Source organism: Prorops nasuta, unplaced genomic scaffold (genome assembly GCF_024137725.1).
Source record: "Prorops nasuta isolate Cenicafe-Biocafe unplaced genomic scaffold, Cenicafe_Pnas_1.2 PNAS00018, whole genome shotgun sequence".
NCBI lineage: Eukaryota > Metazoa > Arthropoda > Insecta > Hymenoptera > Bethylidae > Prorops > Prorops nasuta.
This window is the reverse complement of record NW_027116815.1, coordinates 1,011,566-1,036,749: the sequence shown is the minus strand read 5'-3', so window position 1 is coordinate 1,036,749 and position 25,184 is coordinate 1,011,566. Positions and strand designations below refer to the sequence as shown.

Sequence of the window (25,184 nt, the reverse complement as noted above, 5' to 3'; positions counted from 1 at the left end):
AAAATGTTCAAATCTGTGATATATTAAGCATATCATTTTTTATTTGTAACATTCGTATGACTTGGTTTTAAATTAATTTCTATATATCAAAGATAAATGTTTATATAAAATTAATGATATTTATAAATCAGTAAAAACTCAGAGTTTACATTAAAAATGGCATAGATTAACTTGGTGCCCGCTTATAATATTTGATCGATTGTTTCAACGTTGTCTGAAACTTCGATGATAATTGATTTTCTACATAAAATTTCATTTAAGAATTTAACAATTATAAATAATATATTATATTAATAACAAACCTTTCTATAAAAAGATTCATGTTTACATCTTTGCTTGTTCAACAATAACAATATTTTGTATAATTTATAACTGATGTTAGGGGAAGACAATTATTTATAATTAAATTATAACAATTAGAATGTTATGTAAATTTTGACTTCTTTAATCAAAATAAACTCTTTACGTTCCACTTTAATAATCCGCATTCAAGAATTATAATCTATTTTACTTTAAAAAAGGCCAAATATTCAGTCTTACTAATTGCCAATGTTTTTTATATATTTAATGTGGTAATTTTTAGAAAACAATAAAGATATCTTGCAAGAAATAGAATATTTACGTTAGAATTAATGATATTTCGAAGTTAATATCACAAGATGAAAATCTTTTACTACAAATTTAAATCTGAGAAAAATTAAAAAAAATCATAAATTAAATCTTAAAAAGTGTTAAATTTGGGGTCTCATAAATTTTTAAGAGGAAGCTTTCATAGTTATTACAATTAGTCCTATAAAGCGTAGGAGATAAAATACGTAATTTCGAGGTCGTACCTTTTAACAATCTATGGCTAATTGTGATACATAAATAGTTGTTGCTATACTATACATAAACATTCTCTGTCAAAATACTGCTGTACAGGAAAAGAAATTGTACTAACGAGAAGCAGTTCTCGCCCTTACTTTATCTTTAAGGTAATGGGCGACTTGATTGTGCGAGTGCCTAATCGCCAATTGCAATGGGCTGAGTCCTTCCTGGTTTACCAGAAGAGGATCTGCACCAGCTCCTACTAATTGCCTCGCTACTGTCATGTGACCAGAAAGGGCTGCTGCATGAAGAGCACTTTCTCCATTCTGAAGTGTAGCAAAAGTCACAATTAATAAATAAAAAAATCAATTTCTTAAAATGCAGCCGAAAATATTGATTGTAGAAATAACCTACCGGCAGAATGCCAAGGGACGGTCTGTGTTTCAACAATTCACCAATAACTGCCGTATGACCTTTGTGGGCGGCTTTAAAAAGAGGTGTTGCACCATCCTTTAAGAAAATATCAAGAATTCTGTTTATAATTAAACCATTTATTTTTATATTAATGTTCGTATAATCTGATTTTGGAATGACAAAGCAAAAAAGGGCAATTGAAATTTTTAGTTAAACGTGATGATCTTTTACATGACCTACATGTCTGGTAGCATCAACCTTGGCACCAGCTTTTAGGAGACTTCTTACGACGTGATCATGGCCCATTTGCGCTGCGATCCAAAGTGGCGTGGCGCCATCAGTTCTCGTTGCATCTGTTTTAGCCCCATGCTCCAAAAGTACCTCCAGAATACGTTCGTGACCATTCTGAGCGGCTATAAACAAGGCCGTAGCTCCATCCTAAATACAGATCATTAAAATTATATTATAATTAACATATATATATATATATATATATATGTGTGTGTGTGTGTGTGTGTGTGTGTGTGTGTGTGTGGTAATGTTGACCACAATTTTTTTTTAGGCTCATAAGAAAATTAACACTTGTTTTGATCACTAAGTTTACATTACATTGTATTACCTTCATGTGTGCATTTGGGTCAGCCCTTCGGTCGATCAAGCTACGGACCACATCCAGATGACCATATTGACACGCGACGAACAAGGGCGTCCCTCCATCCTAAAATAAAGTCAAATATCACTCAAGAAAATTGCAATAAAAAATGTCTTAACAAATCTAAAACAAGGGCTTTTTTCTGTTTATTAAACTTTTTAATACTCACAACGCTACAGGAATCCACGAGAGCTCCATGCTCCAAAAGCAGATCAGAGATATCCAAGAAACCACCTTGGGCAGCGAAAAATAATGCTGTTGTCCCGGTCTATGACAAAAAAGTTCGGTTAATTTAATATCCCATTGTAGCTGTGAAGAAGCAAATCAATTAAATAAGTCATTTTAAAGTACAGCAAATTCTAAATCTCCAATTGTGAAACTTATAATTTATATTTTTCTAATTTATAACAGAGAGAGAGAGAGAGAGAGAGGACTCTTATTGTTTTTAAAATGACTCATTCAATTCGATTTTATAACAATAAGAGTCAGAGCAAAAAAGTTAAATCGTTTCTAAGACTGATTAATATATAGAAATAGATGCTATTGGTTGAAAATGCAGGTATGCTTATAGTTAGTTTATAAAATATACATAAATGAGGCTATTTTGAGCTGTTCACAGAAAACAATTTTATCCTTCGATTTACAAATACAATATTTCTGCTGATCCAATCTCAAATTTTTTACTTTTAAAGCAACTCCTGCTGATTTTTTAACTTTTCACCCTGTTGATGTCAGCCTTATCACGTCCGCCTTTTCATTTCTCAATGCTGTGCATCTGAATTTAACGGTAAATTTTAGTGGTAAAACCGGTTGTGTGCAAAGCTTCGCTCCCCCCTCCCAGCGCGTTTTGTTTTATCGAATTTCGAGGAAGTACTTAAAAGTTACAGCCACAACCAGTAAACTATTTCTTCTTTTCCAAATTCTCCACCTCTTTAACATACCTATAACATTAATTTTACACAATCTCAATTCGATAGTACTTAATATACAATATAATAATATTTCTATTAAGAAATATAAAATTTTACAACAATTATTAGGTGATTCTTCATATATTCCCCTAGTCTTTCGTGTTTCATTTGTGGCGTCCAAGGACGAGTATTTAAAATTAAATGGCAGTGAGCGGAGTGAAAGTGGGCGTAGAAGTTGGTATTTTTTTCAGGTGGAGAAGAAAGAGGAAACTGTACTGGAGTTGTGTGTGCTACCAAGTAAAAGGGGAATGCAAGTCAAATGAACTTTCACTCGCCTATTTGGAACCAGGAAAAGAGGGACGAATTAAAACTAGAATACTATAACGGTCCAGCTCCATAAAAAGTCGACCAGCAGTTTATTATGCCGTCGACAAATGCAATGGTGATAGCTGCGTGAGTTGGAGCTTAAACTGTGTGCCTCAAGAATTCTTTGATTACATCACAGCGAGATATTCCTCTGCTGGCCAAGTCGATGACATTTTAGCGAACATTTTTTCAATATCAGAAAACTACTGCTAGTAATCTTAATAATAAATTTCACAGATACATTGTTATGTAGAAATTACATTTTTGATAAGATATCGGTTAATCATTTAACATTTTTAATATTTATTCTGAAATTTAAAGAGCTTGAATTTTCTTCATTTTTGTAACATGAATATTTTAAATTTATGAAGAGCATTGATTTACTGGCATAGAAAATTCTCTAACAACATAAAATTGATTTTGGCAGAATACATGTAAAAAAATTGACTTTTCATTGAATCAAGCAATGGTAAAAATAATTCAAAGAATGACGAATCTAGTATTAATACCATTTCGTTAGTGATGTAACAGTTTCAGGTTGAAAATTCAAGAGTTTTAAAGTACTGTAAAGTGGGCCAGTAATTAAAGGTTAGAGATATTTTCAGCAAGAAGCTTTGCTTCTCCATTCGTGCCACTCTGCTATTAACCGATATCTTTTACAATATACTTGGAAGTAATTGTATTTTTATCCGCAAATTTGAAAGACAAAAAAATAGATGAAAAATATAATAATGAACTATCGGTAATAAAATTGGATGCTCTTAATATTGCTAGCGTGTCGTGAAGATTCAGTCATTAAAGCTATTAGTATCACGCTATTTTTCTTATCTTCTATATACTATATTTCTATTTCTTTAAAATTTACATATTTTTCAATATTGAACCTTGGGATGTCCTCTCAATTCATATTTCTCCTGATGAATGTGCGAATTTTCATTTACAATTTTAAAATATTCTCAATATTTGGAAGAATTTCTTTTAACTTGATGATAAAATTATTACTCTCTTTGGTATTATTTGAAAAAGTTAACCAGTGTAATAATGCTCAAAGTTTACGCAAGCCTGTCGCAATCGCAGGTGCGGTTTTGCTCAAAACTAGGTCATATTTGTAAAAAACTATGACCTGTCTAGCTCACATTCCGCTTTGTTGATTTAAGATATAAACGGTGATCTAAAAACGTTGAATTTTTTAACAACGAAGATTTGGTCAATTCAAGTCTCACTAGCGCAGGGTTTTGCTACTGGGACAATTCACAACCACTAGTGTTGGTTTCATTCATCCTTTCAGAGGATTTCATTGATCCTTCAGTCCAAAACTCACCAGCCTTTTAGCATTTGGGTCTGCCCCTTGCTGTAACAGCTCAGTCACTGCCTCTATGTGGCCTCCTGCAGCTGCCAGTATTAAAGGGGTTGTCCCATCCTAAAAAAAAATATTAATTAATCTTATTATTAACAATCCTAATATTCCTGTTACTTCTATACGAGAAAGATTGTAATAGTTCGCATGCTATATTCAGTAGCAGAGGAAGACGATGGTCCGGCTAAAATATAGTTCTCTACTGACCTTGTCCTTGCAATCCACGTGAACTCGACCCGAGTCCAACAAAACTTGTAATCGTTTTGCATCGCCACGTGCCGCGGATAAATGCAGTTCCACATCCCAAGGAGATTCCTTCTGTAAATTTGATGAATATTTAACTCCATATTTTCAATAAACTAACCTTTATTTTTATATTTTTGTTTAAGTATTTTCTTCATTCTTAAAATCTCGCGTTTTACAGCGAAATAGGTGAGGAAATTGAGAGATTTTCACAATAATTTTAGCTCAGACTATTTCGTGTCGATCGCCGATGAACTAGGTGAAAAAAATCGTGAAAAGCGTGAAATCTCTGAGTCTGAGAATTTGTCCAGTCGTGCGGAAACTTCTCGACAGTGAGCAATTCTTCTAAGTATAACTTATATGCTCTTCCAAGCATACAAAAAATCACGAACCGATTCAAAACAAAACAAGAAACCTATGTGCTTGTAAAGAAATTATATCGGGTTGAATTGAATCACTGCTTCATCAAATTATGTATAACTTGCCTTATTTTCTCATTTCTAAATGTTTTGTTATCGATCCATTATTCTTATTTTCTTAAACTAAAATGTAAACCAACTCTATATACCTTCTTCATTATATTAATATATATATGTTTATTATTATATAATTAATTATTTTAAATATATATGAGTTATACTGTTATTTATACATAAAAAGCGTAAAGTATTTAGTTAGCAATCAGTTTTTTTCATTGTTTCACGTTTTATTTCTGCTATTATTTCAATTTCAAATGTGATTATTTTCAGGCAATGATAGGTCAGCTTTAAAAGAGTAACATTTAAAAAAGTACATCAAATTATAGAAAGAAATATGCTGTAATATTACAAACTTACCTTCATGGACATTTTTTAAATTGGACTTGAGGAAGAACTAAGAATTCATTTTAAACAAAAACTCAAAGGATTTGTAAACTTCGAATACATTATTGTGACAGATGCAGCAATACGTTTAGTTCACTTATTCCAACAAACTGCAGAAACAATTGTGATAACTTCTTAATGATAATCTCCCTAACGTTTGATCAAGGAAATTTCAAAAACATTTTTTTCAGTAATTCCTTGTTTAACAAAGAGATTTTTATGAACGTTATGTCGAAACGTAGTAAACAACTAAATTTACCGGTTGACTCGACCAGACTTGATCCGATTCAGATCCAAGCAGTCTCGAATTACACGCAGTTTTGTGTGCTGACGACTGATTACTAAGTTTCAACTAAGTCTGACGTCTAACTTGCTCCGGTCTCCGACTCTATGAGCCACAAGTCATCGAATGATCCTGATGATCCCTGCTTGACGCTTGTTTCGGGCGGTTACTACTGACTGACTGCAGAGTGTACACTGGTGCAGACTGCACTTGCAGACCAGAGACTGCAGAAGCGGCAGAAGCAGACTTAGCAGACTGGGTAGTGGGTAGTTAGTAGTGGGCAGTAGTGGGTAGAGTAGTGTGGGTAGTGTGGATGGGGGGTAGTGCAAGCGCAGGCACAGGGGCCAGGGCACAGGCACGAGCCACGAAGTCGGCCGTCGGGTGGGTGTGCTAACTTTTATGAAATATACCTGATGTTGGTCCCCTAGAAAGCAGCACTACTGGAATATTCATAAGATAAGGTAGATCGTACAATCCCAGCAAGTTACCTATTTTACCGACCTTTTCTCTTTCCCAAGTGTAAATTGTATTGGAATAACTTTTCACAAATAAATGTTTTTTATTGGGTTCTATAGTTAATTACAGCCCTTATAGTGTTTTCTTTGAATAAATTATGTTTCCATGAAAAGACTATATCAACAAATAAAAATTGTTTCTTAAAAAATCAACATTAATTATGCTAAAATCTAGTTGAGGTAATTTATAATTTAATTAGATCATTTTGTTTAAAACACTAGTTATACAATCAGAGATTAGCATATCCGTCATTGTTGTTTAAAAATAAAGTATAGTTTAGATATAAATAAGAAAAGCACTTATTTTTCATCCAAGCAATTAAACTAATTAAGGGATTGTCGGTATTAGGACCGTGCAAACCTACACGGTGGCCATCATTTGAGTTTGTGTAGCTGTACACGGGGCATTCCAAGTCAAATCACCGAGCTGAGGACCCAACTATATTTTTCATTTTCTTAAACATTTTTTACTGTTTAGAACTTTTTGGAAAAGCTTCTGTATACATTTTCAGGGCTTTTCATTAATCCTTAAGAAAAATACGAACTTTTAAAAAAAGCAAGATTATTTTAACGTTTTCAAGGTTTTAAATGTTTATATCTGAAAGAAAAATTAAGATATTTCAATGCTCGGCGTGCTATTTTCTTCGTTTTCAATTGATTTTTTTTATAAAAATATGAAATAAAATTTTCCGTATTATTTACTTATTTTTTTTATCTATTTAAACACAAGATTTTGATTTTTCAAAGTGTACATCATTTTTAATTTTTTTTTTAAATTCAAAAATTTTATGATAAAAAATACAATTTTTAAAGTCAATGCGATCATGGAACTATTTCTGGTTCTTTTGTTATTCTTAAAAATAAGAAGAAAATTATATCTTTTAATTAAAAAATTATTATCCTATTAAAAAAAGTGATTTTCTTCTAATTTTAGGAAAACAAAAGAACCGAAAATCGTTCCATGATTTCATTAGCTTTAAAGATTGTGCTTTTTATCATAGAATTTTTCTAATAAAATGAAAAATGATGTTCACCTTGAAAAATCAAAACCTTGTCTTTTTAATTGGATAAAAAAATAAGTAAATAATACAGAAAATTTTATTTCATTATTTATAAAAAAAATCAATTGAAAACGAAGAAAATGGCATACCAAACGTTAAAATATCTTAATTTTTCTTTCAGATTTAAGCATTTAAAACATTGAAAACGTTAACAATCTTGCATTTTCACACATTCGTATCTTTCTTAACGGGATCCCTCACGCGTGATTTACCGACAGTACAAGTCAATCAACAATTAGTTTATTAAAATTCAAATGCGAAGCAAATTGACCAAACGGGCGTCTTTAAAACAAGGTGCCAGTCCTAAGGAGTCAAACGAGCTTAAAAACACTCAGATCGGATGTAAAATAACTCTGTATCACTGTCCCGCGTTCTTCAAGAAAGGTCACTTTTGGTTGTTTCCACTTCAAGAACGCAGGACAGTAGTACAGCGTTATTCTTTATCCATTTTGAGTGTTTTTAATCTCGTTTGACTCGTTAGAACTAACACCTTGTCCTAAAGACGCCCATTTGTTTAATTTGCTTCATATTTGAATTTTATTAAACTAATTGTTTATTGTCTTGTACTGTCGGTAAAGTAGGCGTAAGGGATCCCGTAAAGGATTAATGAGAAGCTCTCGAAAATTTACACAAGCTTTTTTCAAAAATTCAAAACTTCTACACAGTAAAAATGTTAAAAAAAAAAGAAAAATGGTTGGGACCTGAATTCGGTGATTTGATGTGAAATGCCCTATATATAAACATAGTCCGGCAAAAGTAATAAAATTTACTGATAGCCAGAGCTCTGATATTATGTATATGCATCATTAAATATTCATAACCTAATGCTACTGTGTAGGTATGCATATAGCGAATAACCTTTTTAATTAATTTATTGCACAATTGTCATGCTTTTTGGATTCATTAAATTGTCTACATCGCAACCATTGATTTTTGTTAGTCTTGCATTTTCGCATAGCTTGTAAAGTTTTCTAATGTGATCTTCGTCTTTAATTGCATGACCTTCTTTTGTTAAATAAGCCTTTAATTCTGATCTGGCCAAATCGGAGTAACCAATTATTTTTGTTTTACATTCAAGATTTCTGAGCCAGATCGTATTGCCCAAATGAAGGGATACCTAAAAATTTATTTATAAGATTACCAACTTTTAATAAATCCTGTTATCTCAAAATTAATATTTACCATGCCAGTTACATAAGAATGTTTATCCAAATTATCGTTAAACCATTGATAAGCACTATCATTTGCACATCTATTCCATATGTACTCATTATCGAATGGTACAATATTATCCATAAATATTTCAACAACATGTATTGGTAATTTTAACAAATCTTCTGGTATCTCCATCAAACTTCTTGCCTAAAAGAAGAATAAATTGAACCAAATCCAGTTTTTTAAAACCAATATTGAAAAGAACTTACATCTATTTTCAAAACATTCCCACTGTCTATACATCTGACTAGTGCCATTGGCGAGTCGTTTAAATAATTTAGATATTTTTCACAGAGATGCAAAACTTGTACTCGTTTGTAATTGTCCACAGATTCTTCAATTGTATAGATTTTACCGACTTTGACGAATTCTGCTCTCTTTCTATTCAGCAGAAATTGACATCTCATTTTGTAACAATTGCATTGTATTAGCAATAATTAATAGCAAATTTACCTGTTTGAAATCATTGTATAATACTTTTGCATTCTAGTTGATATATTAATAAATTCTGTCTGGGAGAAACTTATTGTCTTTGATGTTTCCAGTTTTGTATATTCAATTATCCTGGCAGAAAAATGACTTGCATCGTGCAATTGTATTACTTTCAGTTTCACTATGTCATTTCTAAAAAGACGTTTTTTGTAAATATTGAATTTTTTTTTATAAAAAAAAAAGGGAATTTTACATTTGGATATCTGTTATAGGCTTATCTACTTCGCTAAGGACGCAATGGCGATAATTGCAAGTATTGTTATACGGACAAAAACCCAACGATTTTACGTTATCGCAGAGCTGATATTCTCTCTTTTCTTGATCTAAAGTAATAGCTATTCTCTACAAAAAAAAAAAAATAAGTAAAAAGAAAACTAAATATAAAAGAAAAATGCACAGTGTTGAATTAAATTACATCAATAGACTTCTTCATAATTAATGGAAATGCAGTTCCAATTCTCTCCATCAATCTAACTACGCTTAAAAATTGCTTATCATTTTTTTCATCGGCAAAAATAGTTATTTTGCAATTAGGATTGTCCTGGAAAAAGTATTATTCGAAAAAATTAAAAAACTAAAGAAGTAAAACTCAGAAAATTTGAATTACCCTTCGAAGAATTTCCAAGAGGGTAGAAAATCTGTAGTTAAACTGAGATTTCAGACTTAAATCTATCGAATAATGGATAAGCCAGTCTGCATTTGTAATATTAATACTAGATAAAATGTCATCAGTACAAATTAAAATTGTATATAATTCTGCATTGAATGTCTTCCATTGGTTTCTTTGCGCTAAAATGAAACAAAATTTTATATTGGTATAAAAATAATAATAATGAATTATAATACCATTTAAATTAAGGAAATTCATTTTTTCATGTGCTAGGACGGTTTGTTTACGACTAGACAAAAAATCATTTAGCTCCGTCGCTTCTACCATGTTTGTACAACATATTACTGTTTTAAACAAGCGTTCCTCTTCACTTAGCAAGCCTGAAATTAAAGAAAATCACTTGGCATTGAAAGCCCTTTAAATTAATATTCTAATGCAACTAACCTAACAGTTTTTCCTTTTTTTTTTCGCTTGACGTAATATATAATTTTGGCCGTATTGATTTGTAAATCATGGCTTCTAAATACGACGATATACAGATGAATGGATCCGTCATTACTTCATTTACAAATCGCTTTAATAATTTGGTCCAATGTCTGCTAACCACAATAAATTGCTTCTTTTTTTCTTCTTTATCTTTTACTTTAATTACATTGCATTTTTTTAATAAACGCATGGTCTGTAAAAATTATAGATAAAAAATCCCAAATATATCAACTGAGGTAATTAACCATTTGAGACCTACAGTTACCACATTTGCTTATTCAAATTTCTAAATCGTACATTGTTTAAAAAAAAAAGATGGTAAAGTTTAATAACACATTTTTTTTTTTGGAAATAAATTTGCTTAAGAATTGATGTTAAAAAAAGAACAGATCTCAAATGGGTTGATATAAATTTAAGAATATACCGTAATAAAATATTTTTCTAAAATAACATTAGCACTATCAAGTATTATATGATTCAATTCATCCAAATGTAAAAAATCCTTAGTAGTCTTTAAAAATCGCATTAAATATTCCGGTGTAGAAATTAAAACTTGACATCCATTGCATATCTCTGCCTACGATTTAAATTTATATTAAAATAATAATTTTTCCTATATTTAAATAATTAATTTACTTACTGCTAATGATTTATCAGATTTTCCATTGTAAGCTGCAACACATTTTATATCATAATTTTGTAAAAAAGCTTCACACAATCCTTTAACATCGAAAACTTCAATAGAAGTGGAACATAAAATTAATGCTGCTGGTTTCCTTGAATTCGTCTACAATAATTCAAAATAGAAACTATAACTATACAATTATAAAAGTCTCAATTATGTAAACTAAATTTTTTACAATATCTAGAGTAGCTATAGTGCCTGCAATTCCAAATGTATATCCATAAGTTTTTCCACTATTTTTGGCTCCAATTGCAATAACATCTAGCTTCTCCCTAATTGCTGGCCACATATAAGATTGAATTCGTTTTGGTCTATTTGAATTGGTATGAAATAACCAAGCCTAGAGAAAAGTGAAATTGAAAATAATCATTTAATTTAGCTTTCCTCATTCTTATTAAAAATAATAAATACCTTATGCACTTCTTTTGGGAATCTTGCTTCACTAACAGAACTTAAACATTCATAATTGTTATAACCATATACTAATACTTTATTAAATTTATCTTCTTCTGGATGTAATGATTTCTTTTTAACAGAAATATTTTGCTCACTACAAAAACAAAGGATAATTGATTGAATTCTGAATATTACAATCAGTTTGTATTAATTTAATTATATTTTTACCCAAAGGAGCTATTGGCATCTTCTGTTGTAGATTCATTTTTAACAATATCCTTTTGTAATTGGTTAGTCTGATTATTTAACAAACGATTAACAGATCCTTCCTCAGTCTCAGTACTTAATATACTGTCAATATCACTCCCTGCATTGTTTAAGAGTTTAGGCTCCTCTAAATAAATTGCATGGCAATTTGATATTAAAAGTTTTGATAGTGAAACAGCCTTATTATTAATATACAAGTACAATTCTCCATATTTTTTCTCCTCTTCTCCATATGCTTGATAGTCAAAATATATGTCAGTCGCAGAAGTTAATATTTCTTTTGTAAATTGAATGCTTGATTCTGTCCAATATTCTACAAATCTTTAAATAAAGAAGGGTGTAATAAATTGATTTTGAAAAAATGTAAATCTTAATAAAATTTGAAATTAATACTAACATAACATTTTCTATAAAAGATCCTATATCAAATTCTAATCTAGCAGGCAAAATATTATATAGTCCAATGGTTTGTGTTAAAAATTTTCTTGACAACAAGTCATTTGGTACAACTATAAAATCTTCTATACCACATATGATTACAGTACCATAATCATTTAAAAAGATCTCATAGTTTCCTTGATAGTTTTTTCGTCCTAGTTGACCCCTAACCCAGCATGGTGGCTCCTCAATATTGTTAGAATTTTTGTTTACAACTAGGTACTGTTAAATAAAAGTAATTATTTATGATTCATTAATACAATTATCAAATAAAAACTTACATCCCCTAACTTTAATTGTTTTTTATCTTTATATTTTTGTAAGAAACCAGATGTCCAGAGCTGCATTAACTCCAAACTTATAATATCCAATTTCTCTGTGTAGTCTTTAATTTCATACATTTTCATGTCGTATAAAGTAATGATATTGGTAATGTGTACAGCAACAGCTGTCAAAGGAATATTACAACCAGGTCCTGCAAATTCCATTGTTGCTTGTGGTACTGTGGCAACCTATGATACGGGTTAGAGGTTAGAGGCTCTAACATTTCCAGAATACCGTGAGTGAACGGCGTGAACAAAGACAAAAATTAATAACATTGAGTGAATGTAGAGGATTGGTGAATGGCGGAAAATTATTCGGTATGCAATTATTAAATGTAAGCAAATTTTTATAAGCTTCTTATGCTAATTTGAATGTGCAATATTTTCAACAACGTTATTTTATACAAATTATTATTTATTTTAAATACCTTAATAGGTTTATATAATAGCGGTAATAGCCTGTTATAGGTTACTCCAAATTCTAATGAGTCTAATGCACAAGTTGCACCAAGTTGCACTAGCTTGCACCAGCTTGCACTTGGTAAATATTCTTATTTCCTGACATTCACCAATCCTCTGCATTCACAGCATTCACTCCCGTGTTATTAAATTGCGTTCGTAGACTTGGTAGCGTCTCCATGAACGCACCCACAATACACCACAATATGTATACATATACATATAATATTATAATATAGCTATATTCTTTGTACTAAGATGGCGTGGCCACCCTTCTTCCCCTCACCTTTACATTTACTTGATAACTTCACATTATGCATATATAGACCCTGGCAATAAGCGATCTTTTTCGAACAAATAAATAAAACACAAGAGCATTTAAGGTGCGTTCACGGAGACGCTATTTAGCGCTATTTGTGCTACTGCGCACTGTGCGCAGTAGCGTTGATAGCATTCTCCGTGAACGTACCCTTAGTGTTTCGTTCAATTATAATCTTACTCTGAAAGTTCTTGAAACTTTCCTTCTCTCATGTACGATTTGTAATTTATAGATTTGCACAATTAATGAATAACGTAAGAGGAATCATTACCAGTTTGCACTTTGAACTATTCTTATATGCGTAATATTTATAGATCTGAGTAGTTTTGTACACACCTTACATTCACACAGTATGATTTTTCTATATCGTCGAACTAAATATTCTTAAGACTGTAAATATGATATATCACTCACCGGATCGGTATAACGTGAGCATTTTACTTTTAGATTTAAATGATTTATCTTTGGACTTGTATTGTTATTTTAATTTCTTTTTTATTAATTACTCCGAAAGAAAGACTATTAATTTTACGATAATGCAGATCATGGCAAATCACGCTAAGATACTCCAGAAAGGCCGGATTGGGCCGGATATTGCCACAGATAAATATACATTATATTATATAAATATAACTAAATACAAATATGTATGTGAAACAAATATAAATCTATAATATTGAAACGTATTCGCTGTAAACTAAATGCATGTATTTTATTGCCCGTACTAATAGCAAATAAAATTATTTACTGTAAGATTTCAGAAGGTATATGTGCTATATATTAGAATTCAGGAAACAATCTGTAACACATACAATACAAAGAATCCACATCTTTTAAAGTAAATAAATAATTATATACTTTTATATGACATACGAAATATTTATCTGATATTTATTCTTTATAACTAGTGTATAATACACTAAAAATGATTGTTTCTGCAGTTTACTCCTAACACTAACCTCTTCTCCTCCTGTCAAAATATTTCAATACTCCATTTCAGCTTTCTTCAATCTTGAGTACGCAAAATACCGATATTACCGACATAGTGTACGACAATTTGAAAAGTCTTTCTCTGCGATCTTCGTACCGATCTCTAATCCCTCACGCGTGCTTTACCGACAGTACAAGTCAATAAACAATTCGTTTAATAAAATTCAAATGCGAAGCAAATTGAAAAAACAGGCTTCTTTATGACAAGGTGCCAATTCTAACGAGTCAATCGAGTTTAACAAAACTCAAATCGGATAAAGAATAACGCTGTACCACTGTCCCGCGTTCTTGAAGTGGAAATAACCAAAAGTAACCTCTCTCCAAGAACGCGGCACAATGGTACAGCGTTATTTTTCAACTAATTTGAGTGTTTTTAAATTCGTTTGACTCGTTAGAACTGGCACCATGTCCTACAAAGGCACGATTGTTTAATTTACCTCGCATTTGAATTTCATTAAACTAATTGTTTATTGACTTTAACTGTCGATAAAGTAGGCGTGAGGGATCCCGTTAAGTTGTTGATCACTATTTCGTGACGAAAAAATGCGAAAGTTGCATATTTTCTTTCTTCGAAGCTATTATAGTTGAAAGGGGTACAAAGGTTGATTTTAGAGTGAAGTTATACATATATACATGAGGCACGAGTGGAACATATCTAGAGATGCAGTAGTAGAGCCCGTGTTGCAAAAAAGTGAGAATTCGCGCGATCCCTACTACTCTACATTGACAGACTGAACACTTCCTAGCAGACCTAGCATAGCGAATGAAGGTCATGGTGAGATTAGTGAGTCTCGAATTCCCGTATTCAGCTGATTCGGTCAATCACGTTTTCTTACATCACTGTAAAAAGTTGACGTCTATTGAAAAATTAGAATAACTTTTTTGAAATTAATTTTCATAAATAATTAAAGTGTTTAGTATATCCAGAAGGATTATTTGTTCAAAATGGCATTACGACACATTTTTAATCGTAATACTCAAATTGGCATCCAATCAACCAAAATAAGAAAATTACATTACAAGGAAGATCTAGTGAATGAATGTTCATCAGAAGTGGAAATTAATGTTCCATGGGGAAAAATAGCAGGTGAAATTTATAAGTTACAAGTAAAGAATTTTTTTGTTTTCAATTTTTCATTTTAACAGCTTTTACATTGTTATTTATTATAAATACATTAGTACATTCATCTATTTTCATTTTGTATAGGTAAAATATGGGGTAAAGGTGATAAGCAGCCTATATTAGCTCTTCATGGATGGCAAGACAATGCTGGAACCTTTGACAATCTAGCCCCTTTGCTGACTGAAAGGTCTTCGATATTTGCAATTGATTTTCCAGGACATGGATTATCAAGTTGGTTGTCACCTGGAAGCTATTATAATGGGATGCTTTATCTAATTACCATCGAGAGAATAAGGCTGCATTATGGCTGGAAAAAAGTGAAACTTTTAGGTCACTCAATGGGAGCGAATTTAAGTTTCATATATGCTGGTACATTTCCAAGTCAAACTGAGTTTGTAGTTTCTGTAGATGGTTTAAAGCCAGAATCAACAGAAGTCCTTGAAAATAACAAACTGATATCAAAGGCCTTTAAGGATTTATTTAAGGCTGAAGATAAAAAAATGGAAAATCCTGTTTACTTAGAAAACGAAGCTATCAGAAGGTGGGTGGAAGGTACAAATAAATCTGTAAATGAAACAGCGTGTAAGATTTTAATGAAGAGAGGAGCTATAGAGAAGGAGAAAGGAAAGTTTGCTTTTTCGAGAGATCCTATACTAAAATACTGGACACATTTTGGTATGGTACACGAGCAATATCAGAACATGGCTAGACTTATCTGTTGCCCTTATATGGTGATAAAAGCAACTGATTCTCCTTATTTTGACAAAAAATATGCTCATGATGATATTTTGGATATATTAAAGAGAACGTCAGCAGATTTCTGGCACACAGTTGTACCAGGAAAACATCATGTTCACTTAACAAATCCAAAGGTTGTTGCTGAATCAATTCTTCCTTTTATAAAAAAGTATGACTAATATAAAATAGCTAGCTAAAAAATTTATTAATTCTACATATATATATATATATATATTTAATATAATAATGTAAATCTACTGTGAATAGTATTATTTTAAGGGCTTTTTTAATTTATAATAGTTTATTAAAGAGAATTATTTATGTTAAAGAAGTGTTTTTTTTCTTTACAACAAAAATAAAGTAAATAGAGACCGAGTATGACCAACTTACATTAAACTAATATTTGAATTCAGCATTGCTAATTTTGTTATTTTAAATTATCCTATGGCGTGTAGTAAGTGGCTATACATGGAGTTTAGGACAAGTTTTTCTCCTATGCTTGGTAAAAATTAAAAACTGTATAGTAAGTTCTATTCAATGAGAATGTGGTGAAGTACTTTTGGCACCGTAGTATTCTGAAGTGAAAATCGACACTGGGTTTGTTCCTTTTTGCTGCACCATTAAACTGATGCAATCAATTAAAATAAGACAATATAAACACAACTGATATATTCCATGTCATATAAATTATATATTTGTCTCTGATTGTGCCGATTTTTAGATTAACTGGAAAACACCCATTGTAATGTCACACAAACTATGTACATATTTGTGTCTGAATTACTCTGAATGTGGAGATTTTCAGACAACTGAAAAGCAACCACAGTGTAACGGAACACGGCTCCACTGGGGGCATCCAAAACACGAAATGTGCATGCGTCCGTTATCCGACGGCGACATAATACGACAATTGTAGAACAAGCTTTGAACTAACTTTTAAAGGACTTTCCACACCAAGTCGTACTATGATGCTGTCGGATGACGGGCGCATGCGCGCGTTTCATGTTTCTGATGTTTCAGACCAATCTGACCAATCCAAAAATGTATATTTCACCCGACCGGCATCCAACAGCGTCATACGACTTGGTTGTGAAAAGCCCTTTACCCGCTTTTACTACTCTACGTTTCCGGATCTCCCCCCTAATCGCTGGTAAAAGCGTAACTACACCACACTGACATAGCTAACTATACAAATACACACAATGGGGAAGATCGAAAATGGCAAGAGCTAAGAAGAGAGGTAGATCGAGCCCAAGTAAAGTAAACATTTCCCTGTAAATTGGTTTGGCCGGTTTAAATGTACTGTGAGAAAGATGTGATGTGGACTGTGTGCGATGGCTAGCAAGGATTTAATCGGCCATCAGCAGCAGTTCGTCGAAGAAATTGATTACAATGAGATTGAAACAGAGCAGGTAGCTCTCTTTCATTTCTTTTGTATTATTTTATTTTCTACGTATTATTATTTTGTTATTTTCATCGTTAACATCAGCTTTTCCTTGCTCGACCATCAATAACAGTTTTTCAAGTAAATTATAGTTCTTTCGCTTTCTCATCATTCATTGTTTGTTATCAAATTAGTTTTCTAATTGTTATTGTTACTACGTTTATTACTATCATTATGATATTTCTACAGACAATTAAAATGATTAAGTTAACATAAAACTAATTAGAAAAAATTGATTAGATATATAAAAATGGAGTGATTAGACTATATTTGTTATTGTAGATAGTTGGCAAAGGGTCATTCGGAGTTGTTTGGAAAGGAAAGTGGAGAGGACAGCATGTTGCTGTGAAGCATATCAATTCGGAAGGAGAAAGAAAAGCCTTTGCTATAGAAGTAAGACAATTATCTAGGGTTGCTCATCCTAATATTGTTAAGCTATATGGAGCATGTACAAAAAATCCAGTTTGTTTGGTAATGGAGTATGCAGAAGGAGGTTCACTATATAATAGTAAGTTTGGGTACAGTAAATTTGATATTGTCTGTTTTACTTAATTAATTTAAATTTCACAGTTTTACATAACAATCCAAGAGTGCATTATACTGCTGGTCATGCGATGAGCTGGGCGCTTCAGTGTGCTCGTGGTGTTGCTTATTTACACAGTATGAAACCAAAACCATTAATACATAGGTAAAATTAGGTTTAGAAATTATTTTCATAGATTTTGAAAATATAAATGCTAAACTTTTCTTTTTATCATACAGGGATTTAAAGCCACCTAACCTTTTATTAGTTATGGGTGGACAGATGCTAAAAATCTGTGATTTTGGCACAGCTTGTGACTTAAATACTTATATGACAAATAACAAAGGCTCTGCTGCTTGGATGGCACCAGAAGTCTTTGAAGGCTCGAAATACACTGAAAAGTGTGATGTATTTAGTTGGGGTGTTATTTTATGGGAGGTTTTATCAAGGAAAAAACCTTTTGACGATATTGGTGGTTCCACCTACAGAATTATGTGGGCTGTTCACATAGGGCAGAGACCTCCTTTAATAGAAGACTGTCCAAAGCCTATTGAGGAGCTTATGATCAGGTTAAATTAAAAAAGATAAATACCAACAATTATATTATAAGTGTTACTTTTAATGTAAATAACCAAATTTTTCTATGTAGATGTTGGCATAAAATTCCAGAAGAAAGACCATCTATGGACGAAGTAGTCAGAATTATGACAGAGCTTTCAGAATTTTTCAGTGGACACATGGAACCTGTTGAATATTCTTTAAGTAGGGCCGTATTATTAAAATTAAATATCATAGCAAAATTGTAAAAAATTTGAAATATATTGCATAAATTAAATTAATAGGCAATGACTGGGAGGAGCAACAAGATGATAAAAATGATACTTTGGATATGGCGAGCACCTTAAATTCTAGATTAAATGGATCCATTGTGAATGGCACAATTTTGGCTCATAAAGCAAATAATTCTATTGAAGATATGGATAGTATAAGTCTGCTCCCACAAACTGTTCAAGGGCAGGAGTCGAATAATAAAGTAGACAAAAATCAAAACTCTCAGTCTTACAAAGCAGTATCAAAACCAGCATCCAGCTACTCACCTCATTATCCTGAACTCGCCTCCAATTCAAATTTAACAATGAAAAAAATTCTACCACAAATGAATTTATCTCCATTACACGTGGAATGTGAACCGGTGAGTCGATAATAAATTCCATTTTCCTGTTAATTTTACATGTTAAACTAAGAAAATATAATTTTTTAGAATGCTTGGGATTTTGGAAGCTCATCTGATTCTTCTTGGGAAATTCAAAAAATGGCGGGATTAGATAAAATGGTTCACAAGAAAAAACCTCCTCAAAGTAAGTTATAGAAAAATGTGTGATTTCAGTTGTGGAAATTATTATACAGATATAATTTATGCAAAATTTAATCATAATTTTTACTGGAAAACGAATTAAACTACTCTTGGGAAAGATTTTTTTCCCACAGATTCAATGTGTAATTTAAATGATATTGGACTGTTTGTTTAAACAAGACATGGCTTAAATAGTGCCCAAATCAATTGTGCAAAGGTTATTTAAAGTTTTCAAGTTACAAATCATTTAGGAGACCTAACACAATTACCAATGTAACATTAGAATCTGTTAAATTTTAATAATTCTAACAGTAATGTAAAACAAGAAAAATTATGGAAAATTGTTTAATACCGTGGAGGATATTTTGAGAAATGTCTCACATAATAAAAGTTTGATTTGTATGGCAACTTCCATTTTATATGTATGAAGAATAATTTGAGGTTGGTTGGCAAACCAAGGGAGAATAATACAGTACAATGGCATTACTAGTGTACACGCAGTCTGTGATCACAACGTCGGAGTATATGAGAGCATATTATTTTTGGACCAAAATACTAAGCACTTCATGACTCACCAACTGCCTCCCTCGGGTTCGTCTTCTGTCCTTCTCCCGCTGTGATTGCGCTACGTTGTGGTCAGCTTTAGTAAAGAATTCCTCTGATGCTTCTGCACTCAATGCGTCGAATGACTGAGCTTTCCCCTCTACTGTACTACCACGAAACCCATAAAATCGGTTCGATGACATCATTTCACTCATTAGCGAAGACTACGATCCAATCGATTTTGGGAACCAGTAATAATAATTAAATAAATAATGATAAAAATAATAGAAACAAGAATGGAAACTGATAAATTAACCAACAATAGAAATCTCAAACAGTAAGTAGTAACAAATGGATCTGGGGACAGGAAGGAATGAAACGTTTGTACGGATTTTTTAACTCCAGTAATATTCAAACAATTCAAGGTTTTAATATATAAAAACGATACTAAACAAATTTGGAAAAGCCAGAGTAAACAAAAATTTTGAAGAGGTGAGCTCACATAAAACTAGAATATGATTTAGGAAAGCATGGTGAATGAGATTTAGGAAAAAAAGACTCACAAGCTGAAACTTTATGAATGATCTATTTTCAGTGAGTAAATCGTATTATAGTTGTTCACAAAGTGGAGCAGTAGTTAGAATGGAAGAGGGGCTGTAAGAAACAGCATTGCAGTGGATCAACAAACCTTGAAGACCAAAACAGTACAGTAACAATTCCATTTTTATTGCAGCTTCGTTCCGGTTTCAACAATACATGGCTTGGATGAACAAAGAATTAGACAAATTTATTGGAGCTCTAACTTGAAGATGTATCCTTATTTCCTAATGTCATGGAGGAGAGGAAAACCAAAAGGAAGATTTAACCTTTTTAGAGGATTGAGAATTCGGTAAAAAGTTGGATATATTCAGAATTCAGGATTAATGTAGGGATTGGAGATCTACCACAGAATCTTGAAGAGAAAAATGATTATGTGTGGGCATGGGAAAGCTAGGTAATACTAAATTTAACTGTCGACTAATGGCTGTAGGAAGGTTGAGCATTTGTCGTTTGACTCAAATGGCGAAGCGAGAAAGGCGAGAAAAAAAAGAAGAGGGAAGAAAATGAAGCCGCGAGATTCTCGAGGATGAATCAAGTCGCGTTTGTTCTTGGCTTGGCTCTCGAGTCCGCGGTGGCGTCCCTTCGGAGGAAGTGGGGACTATTTAGAAGCAGGTGTGGCTGAGTCAGCGTCCCCGATATAGACGCACGTTTGTTTAGTAGAGAGTCGACTCCCCACGGAAGAGCACCTTCCGTCGACGCTAGCCAAACGTGGATCATAAACTCTATTCTTAACAAAGCCAACGATCGAACGAAAGGAACCAGTGTCCTCCCAGAAATTCTCTCGAATTATATTCAACTTAATATCAAAAATCAGGATCTTAACTCTGGACTCAGCCTCTTTCGTCAACTTTCTAATAAAAGCATCTAGAAGAATTTTTCAAGGAGTGCAGAAAAGACTGAAGAAGCATAATTATAATTTTTATCAAAAGCTGTGGAATCAATCATTCTTTACTTCAAACAACTATTAAACAACGATTATTGTTTCTGTGATTTTAGCAGCAATTTTCTGCTGTCTCCGTATTTTTTTGAAACCATTTCTCAGTTTTCACTATACCTGAGAATCGTCTCTCCGAACCATCAAATTCTGCATAGCGTCTCGTGACTAGCACACTGAGAAAGCAACTCGTTTTATGGTTCTTGGAAAGTGCCAACTGCGAATTCTGTGTTGATGAGGGCAACTGAAAATTTCTCTCAGCGATTTGAATTTATAAACCTGACCAGTTAATAAATCTTTGAGCTAGTTTTAAATGTTTCTATTTACTTATCAAGTAATATCGTTCAATTTCATTAAATATCTTACTAACGATAGACAAGAGATCGAATTAAATTGCAGCAGCAATTGAAATTATTTGGTTCTAAGAAAAACCTGATTTAATGATCATTTCGGTATTGTTTACCAAGGTTTGACTCAGGTTTCAGCAATTATCGCAACACAGTGATTTCCTCGAAGCGATGAGTCAAATTTAAATGACGAGGTAACGAGTTTTACCCCTGTATGGCGTGTAATGCCTGGGATACGACTGGATAGTGAAGACGAAAGCAATTCTGGATTCACGACTCTTGAATCTGGCAGCATGTGCGACGATTATCCAAACATCGTTGGCACAGACACATTGAAGCGTTGCTGGGTACTACTGCGTCAGTATTAAATAGAAAAGAATTCAAAACCCATTATGTAAGGGATGAAAATGTTAGGGTACAGATTCAAAATTGATTATGTAAATGTTGAATTTCTTACTGCGACTAGCGGGCACGGCCCTGCTATTGTGTTTTGCCTTCTTGAATCTGTGCCACGGTGGCTACAAGTCATATAAGCATTCTTATATCCTATAAATACAAGAATTTAAATCGTTTAGCTCGGTTCCATTTATGTAGACAGTTCAATTGTTCTTGTAAACAATGACTCACAATAACGAGCGATCCTTTTATGCTCAATAATCTTTAAAAATAATAATTTTTAAAAGCTTTGAATCTTGAAGAATCTTCGGAGCTTTTTAAATTTTAATGAAGTTCGAAATATATATTAATTTAGATATATTAGATATTTAGATTTAATGATAAATTATTATTAATAATTCTGTTTTTGTGACAGGTAGCAGCACAACGAACGAGGACTTGGACAATGTTTATAGGCTGTTGGATGCTGAATTGAGACCTCTTACGCCAGACCAAACGTGTGAGAGGTCCCGAGAGATTTTCGAAGAGCACAAACAGCTGGCACAGGAATACCTCAAAGTGCAAACCGAAATTGCATTGTTGGGACAACACAAGAACGAGATGCTGAAAAACCTGAGCCTCGATACTCTTAAGCAACAACAGGAACTAAGAAAGCTTGAGGACGAGAAGGTTTATAAATTATTTTACACAATTTATTTATTCCTTATAAATCATTAAAATTAAAATAGCCTCATTCATTATGATATAGTATTCTGTTAATAACTATCTCTATTAGTAATGTACTGGCTTACAACGGGTCAATGAAAAAAGTTACAAACTATGAATATATATACCAATTTAATTAAAAAATAAGTAACAGCTGTGTAGTGTTAATTCAAATGATTTTTTAGGAGTCTTTGGTGAAACTTTATCGAAACCTGCAACGTCAACTTGAAATAATGAAGAGTCGCAGGAGCAACAACGCTCTAGTCAATCCCAGTGGGCCTACGATAGGAACAGCTATTTCCGAGAATAATGGCTGGGTAGTAATGCCCCGTCAACAAGACCCTTCAAGACTTTCCTGAATTAACATGCCGCATATGTAATTGTATATTTAATAACTGAGAAGGACTCTCGATTTTACTTTTATACATCTCCAAGATTGCTTGATTTTTCTGTACGAGCTCTTTACATTAAGCAGAGAGGGTTATAGGAAATTCTAGGATTTAATTGGATAATTAGTGAAGCGAGGGTCGGTTTGGTGAATCAACCTTTTCGAGCTCTATGTAAATCCGATTCTTACAACGAAAAGAATCTGTGATGATGAGCAAATATATTTTATTCGATTTGTAATTAATTGATGTGTGAGAAAATGTTTTGAAGAGGTGCGTTCGTAATTTACCTATACACTGAAAATAAAAAGTGGTAGTGACAGCTTTCTGCTCATAACTAAATCTACTTTCTAAAAGATTAGTTAGTTCTACTCACATGAGTTTGGTAGTCTTTACTGAACACTCGAGTAAATTCTACCACTCTCGTCGAATGTGACCAATTAAACGCTTAGAATTTTAGATACCACTCGAGCCTAATGGTAAAAACAACTCGAGTCTGAAAGTAAAAGCAACTTGAGCGCCTCTACTAGGCTCATCAAGTATTTATTGCTCGACACTCGAGCAGAAGTTGCCACTTTTTATTTTCCTTATAAGGAAAACAATCTTTGCAGAAGAGCAAACGTGTCTTACTCGACATTTAATTGATTAATGTGCAAAACAATTTTATCCGAGCTGCATTCATATTTCGGTTCCTATTAAGAAAATCTGTCACGAGAAGCAAACGTATTTTTCTCGACTTTTAATTAATGTGCGAAGCAATTTTTTTACGAATTGCATTCGTAGTCCGGTTCCTATTAGGAAAATCTTTGACGAGAAGAAAAACATGTCTTGTTCGACTGATTAGACTGAAACGACGTAACAACGTCGACTCTACTCGCTTTTCTTCCATCTGATGATATGATGAATTTCTTTAATGACTCTAGTACCATTGTTCTATTTCTGTAATTTTAAACTACATATCTATAAGTGCATACGGATATTAGTACACTGATAGAACTCACAACTCTTCCGAATAACTTTGAAACCTTATCAGATTAATTTTATGTACTCTAATTGAGAGATGTTTTATTGTAAAGCTGTGACTGAATTTTAAACGATGTTACTGAGCCGTGTTTGGAAGTAAAAACATTACGAGATAGCGAGGATTGCCGTATGAATTGTTGTTTTCATTTCATACATATGAACGTAATTGAAATATTTATCTAGTCTTTTTAATCTCTGATAAAGAATTTGTATTTGCTGACCACGAATAATACCTAAGAGAATTATTTTCCGAGCAATAATTACAAAATCGAGAAATCCCTCAAGTTTGAAAGTGAACATGTTTATTAATTACGGAATTTAAGGGATTTAATTTGTAACTGTTCATTACTGTTTTTTTTTAAATTCTGAATGACAATTGTAAATAATGGGTAAAGAACTAAGGGACAGCAGCAGTAATGTTGTTATGTCATCTCTGTTCATTTTTATTGAAACTTTGATAATTTAGTCAGCTAGAAAATGTCTTAGGAAAGAGAGAAGAATGAATTGTGTTGATAACTTAGATATAATGTATGAGTGTCTATGAATGATTACATGACAAGTATAATGGATATGTTCTACATAGGCATATTTTGTCTTTAATAAAGCAGCCTTTCGCAGAATAAGGCTACCTAAAAAATGTGATGATGAATAATATTAAAGATGTGATAATAAAAAAGCTATCAAATCTGTTTGTTTTAGCCATACATTTTACATATTCTGCAGTTTTGAAAGTGTCAGTTTATTGAAGAATAAAAACAAATATAATGGAAACATAAGAATTACACCAAAACAGAAAAATAAAAATAGTGAACATATTTACACTCTTAGACTTGCCGCTAATTAAGGAAAGTTTGTACTCACTTAGATTATCGTTTATTAACTCATTACAGTCTTTTAATGAATGAAGAAATGCCTG

At 32.3% G+C, this 25,184-nt stretch overlaps 4 protein-coding genes and 1 long non-coding RNA gene across 13 annotated transcripts; 2 read left to right on the top strand and 3 right to left on the bottom strand.

Moving 5' to 3' along the window:
* Positions 1–21: 21 nt before the first annotated feature.
* Positions 22–6,245, bottom strand: LOC136779918 (ankyrin repeat domain-containing protein 29). 2 transcript variants are annotated; one of them, XM_066737867.1, is made up of 9 exons: positions 5,873–6,245; positions 5,587–5,723; positions 4,715–4,825; positions 4,472–4,570; positions 2,043–2,141; positions 1,841–1,939; positions 1,462–1,659; positions 1,222–1,317; positions 22–1,133 (listed from the first exon to the last, which is right to left on the bottom strand). In XM_066737867.1, the coding sequence occupies exons 2-9, from the start codon at positions 5,596–5,598 to the stop codon at positions 936–938; spliced, it is 912 nt and encodes a 303-aa protein (XP_066593964.1). In that variant the 5' UTR covers positions 5,599–5,723; positions 5,873–6,245; the 3' UTR covers positions 22–935. The 2 variants fall into 2 exon arrangements, with proteins under 2 accessions (XP_066593964.1, XP_066593963.1); XM_066737866.1 differs by having other exon boundaries at positions 5,587–6,245.
* A 190-nt stretch (positions 6,246–6,435) lies between these two features.
* On the bottom strand, positions 6,436–14,257 carry LOC136780016 (putative ATP-dependent RNA helicase TDRD12). Of its 6 annotated transcripts, none has more exons than XM_066738041.1 (17): positions 14,122–14,257; positions 12,343–12,573; positions 12,021–12,283; positions 11,585–11,944; positions 11,372–11,510; positions 11,136–11,300; positions 10,916–11,062; positions 10,700–10,852; positions 10,234–10,468; positions 10,026–10,169; positions 9,787–9,968; positions 9,595–9,720; positions 9,373–9,521; positions 9,141–9,311; positions 8,897–9,068; positions 8,655–8,834; positions 6,436–8,589 (listed from the first exon to the last, which is right to left on the bottom strand). In XM_066738041.1, exons 2-17 carry the CDS (start codon positions 12,547–12,549, stop codon positions 8,344–8,346), a joined length of 3,039 nt encoding a protein of 1,012 aa, XP_066594138.1. In that variant the 5' UTR covers positions 12,550–12,573; positions 14,122–14,257; the 3' UTR covers positions 6,436–8,343. The 6 variants fall into 6 exon arrangements, with proteins under 6 accessions (XP_066594138.1, XP_066594141.1, XP_066594142.1 ...); XM_066738044.1 differs by having other exon boundaries at positions 12,343–12,601; positions 14,122–14,249; XM_066738045.1 differs by lacking the exon at positions 14,122–14,257 and adding an exon at positions 13,130–14,102.
* Positions 14,258–15,095: 838 nt separating this feature from the next.
* On the top strand, positions 15,096–16,371 carry LOC136780017 (probable serine hydrolase). Its single transcript, XM_066738046.1, has 2 exons — positions 15,096–15,239; positions 15,360–16,371. Exons 1-2 carry the CDS (start codon positions 15,098–15,100, stop codon positions 16,190–16,192), a joined length of 975 nt encoding a protein of 324 aa, XP_066594143.1. The 5' UTR covers positions 15,096–15,097; the 3' UTR covers positions 16,193–16,371.
* Positions 15,572–16,906, bottom strand: LOC136780018 (uncharacterized). The gene is made up of 3 exons (XR_010823697.1): positions 16,404–16,906; positions 15,794–15,839; positions 15,572–15,712 (listed from the first exon to the last, which is right to left on the bottom strand). It is a non-coding gene; the product is annotated as an uncharacterized lncRNA (long non-coding RNA).
* Positions 16,907–17,157: 251 nt separating this feature from the next.
* On the top strand, positions 17,158–24,957 carry Tak1 (TGF-beta activated kinase 1). 3 transcript variants are annotated; one of them, XM_066738414.1, is made up of 9 exons: positions 17,158–17,253; positions 17,740–17,965; positions 18,028–18,145; positions 18,220–18,549; positions 18,630–18,742; positions 18,823–19,172; positions 19,242–19,338; positions 22,570–22,823; positions 23,045–24,957. In XM_066738414.1, exons 2-9 carry the CDS (start codon positions 17,932–17,934, stop codon positions 23,216–23,218), a joined length of 1,470 nt encoding a protein of 489 aa, XP_066594511.1. In that variant the 5' UTR covers positions 17,158–17,253; positions 17,740–17,931; the 3' UTR covers positions 23,219–24,957. The 3 variants fall into 3 exon arrangements, with proteins under 3 accessions (XP_066594511.1, XP_066594509.1, XP_066594510.1); XM_066738412.1 differs by having other exon boundaries at positions 17,177–17,425; XM_066738413.1 differs by lacking the exon at positions 17,158–17,253 and adding an exon at positions 17,397–17,538.
* Positions 24,958–25,184: the final 227 nt, after the last annotated feature.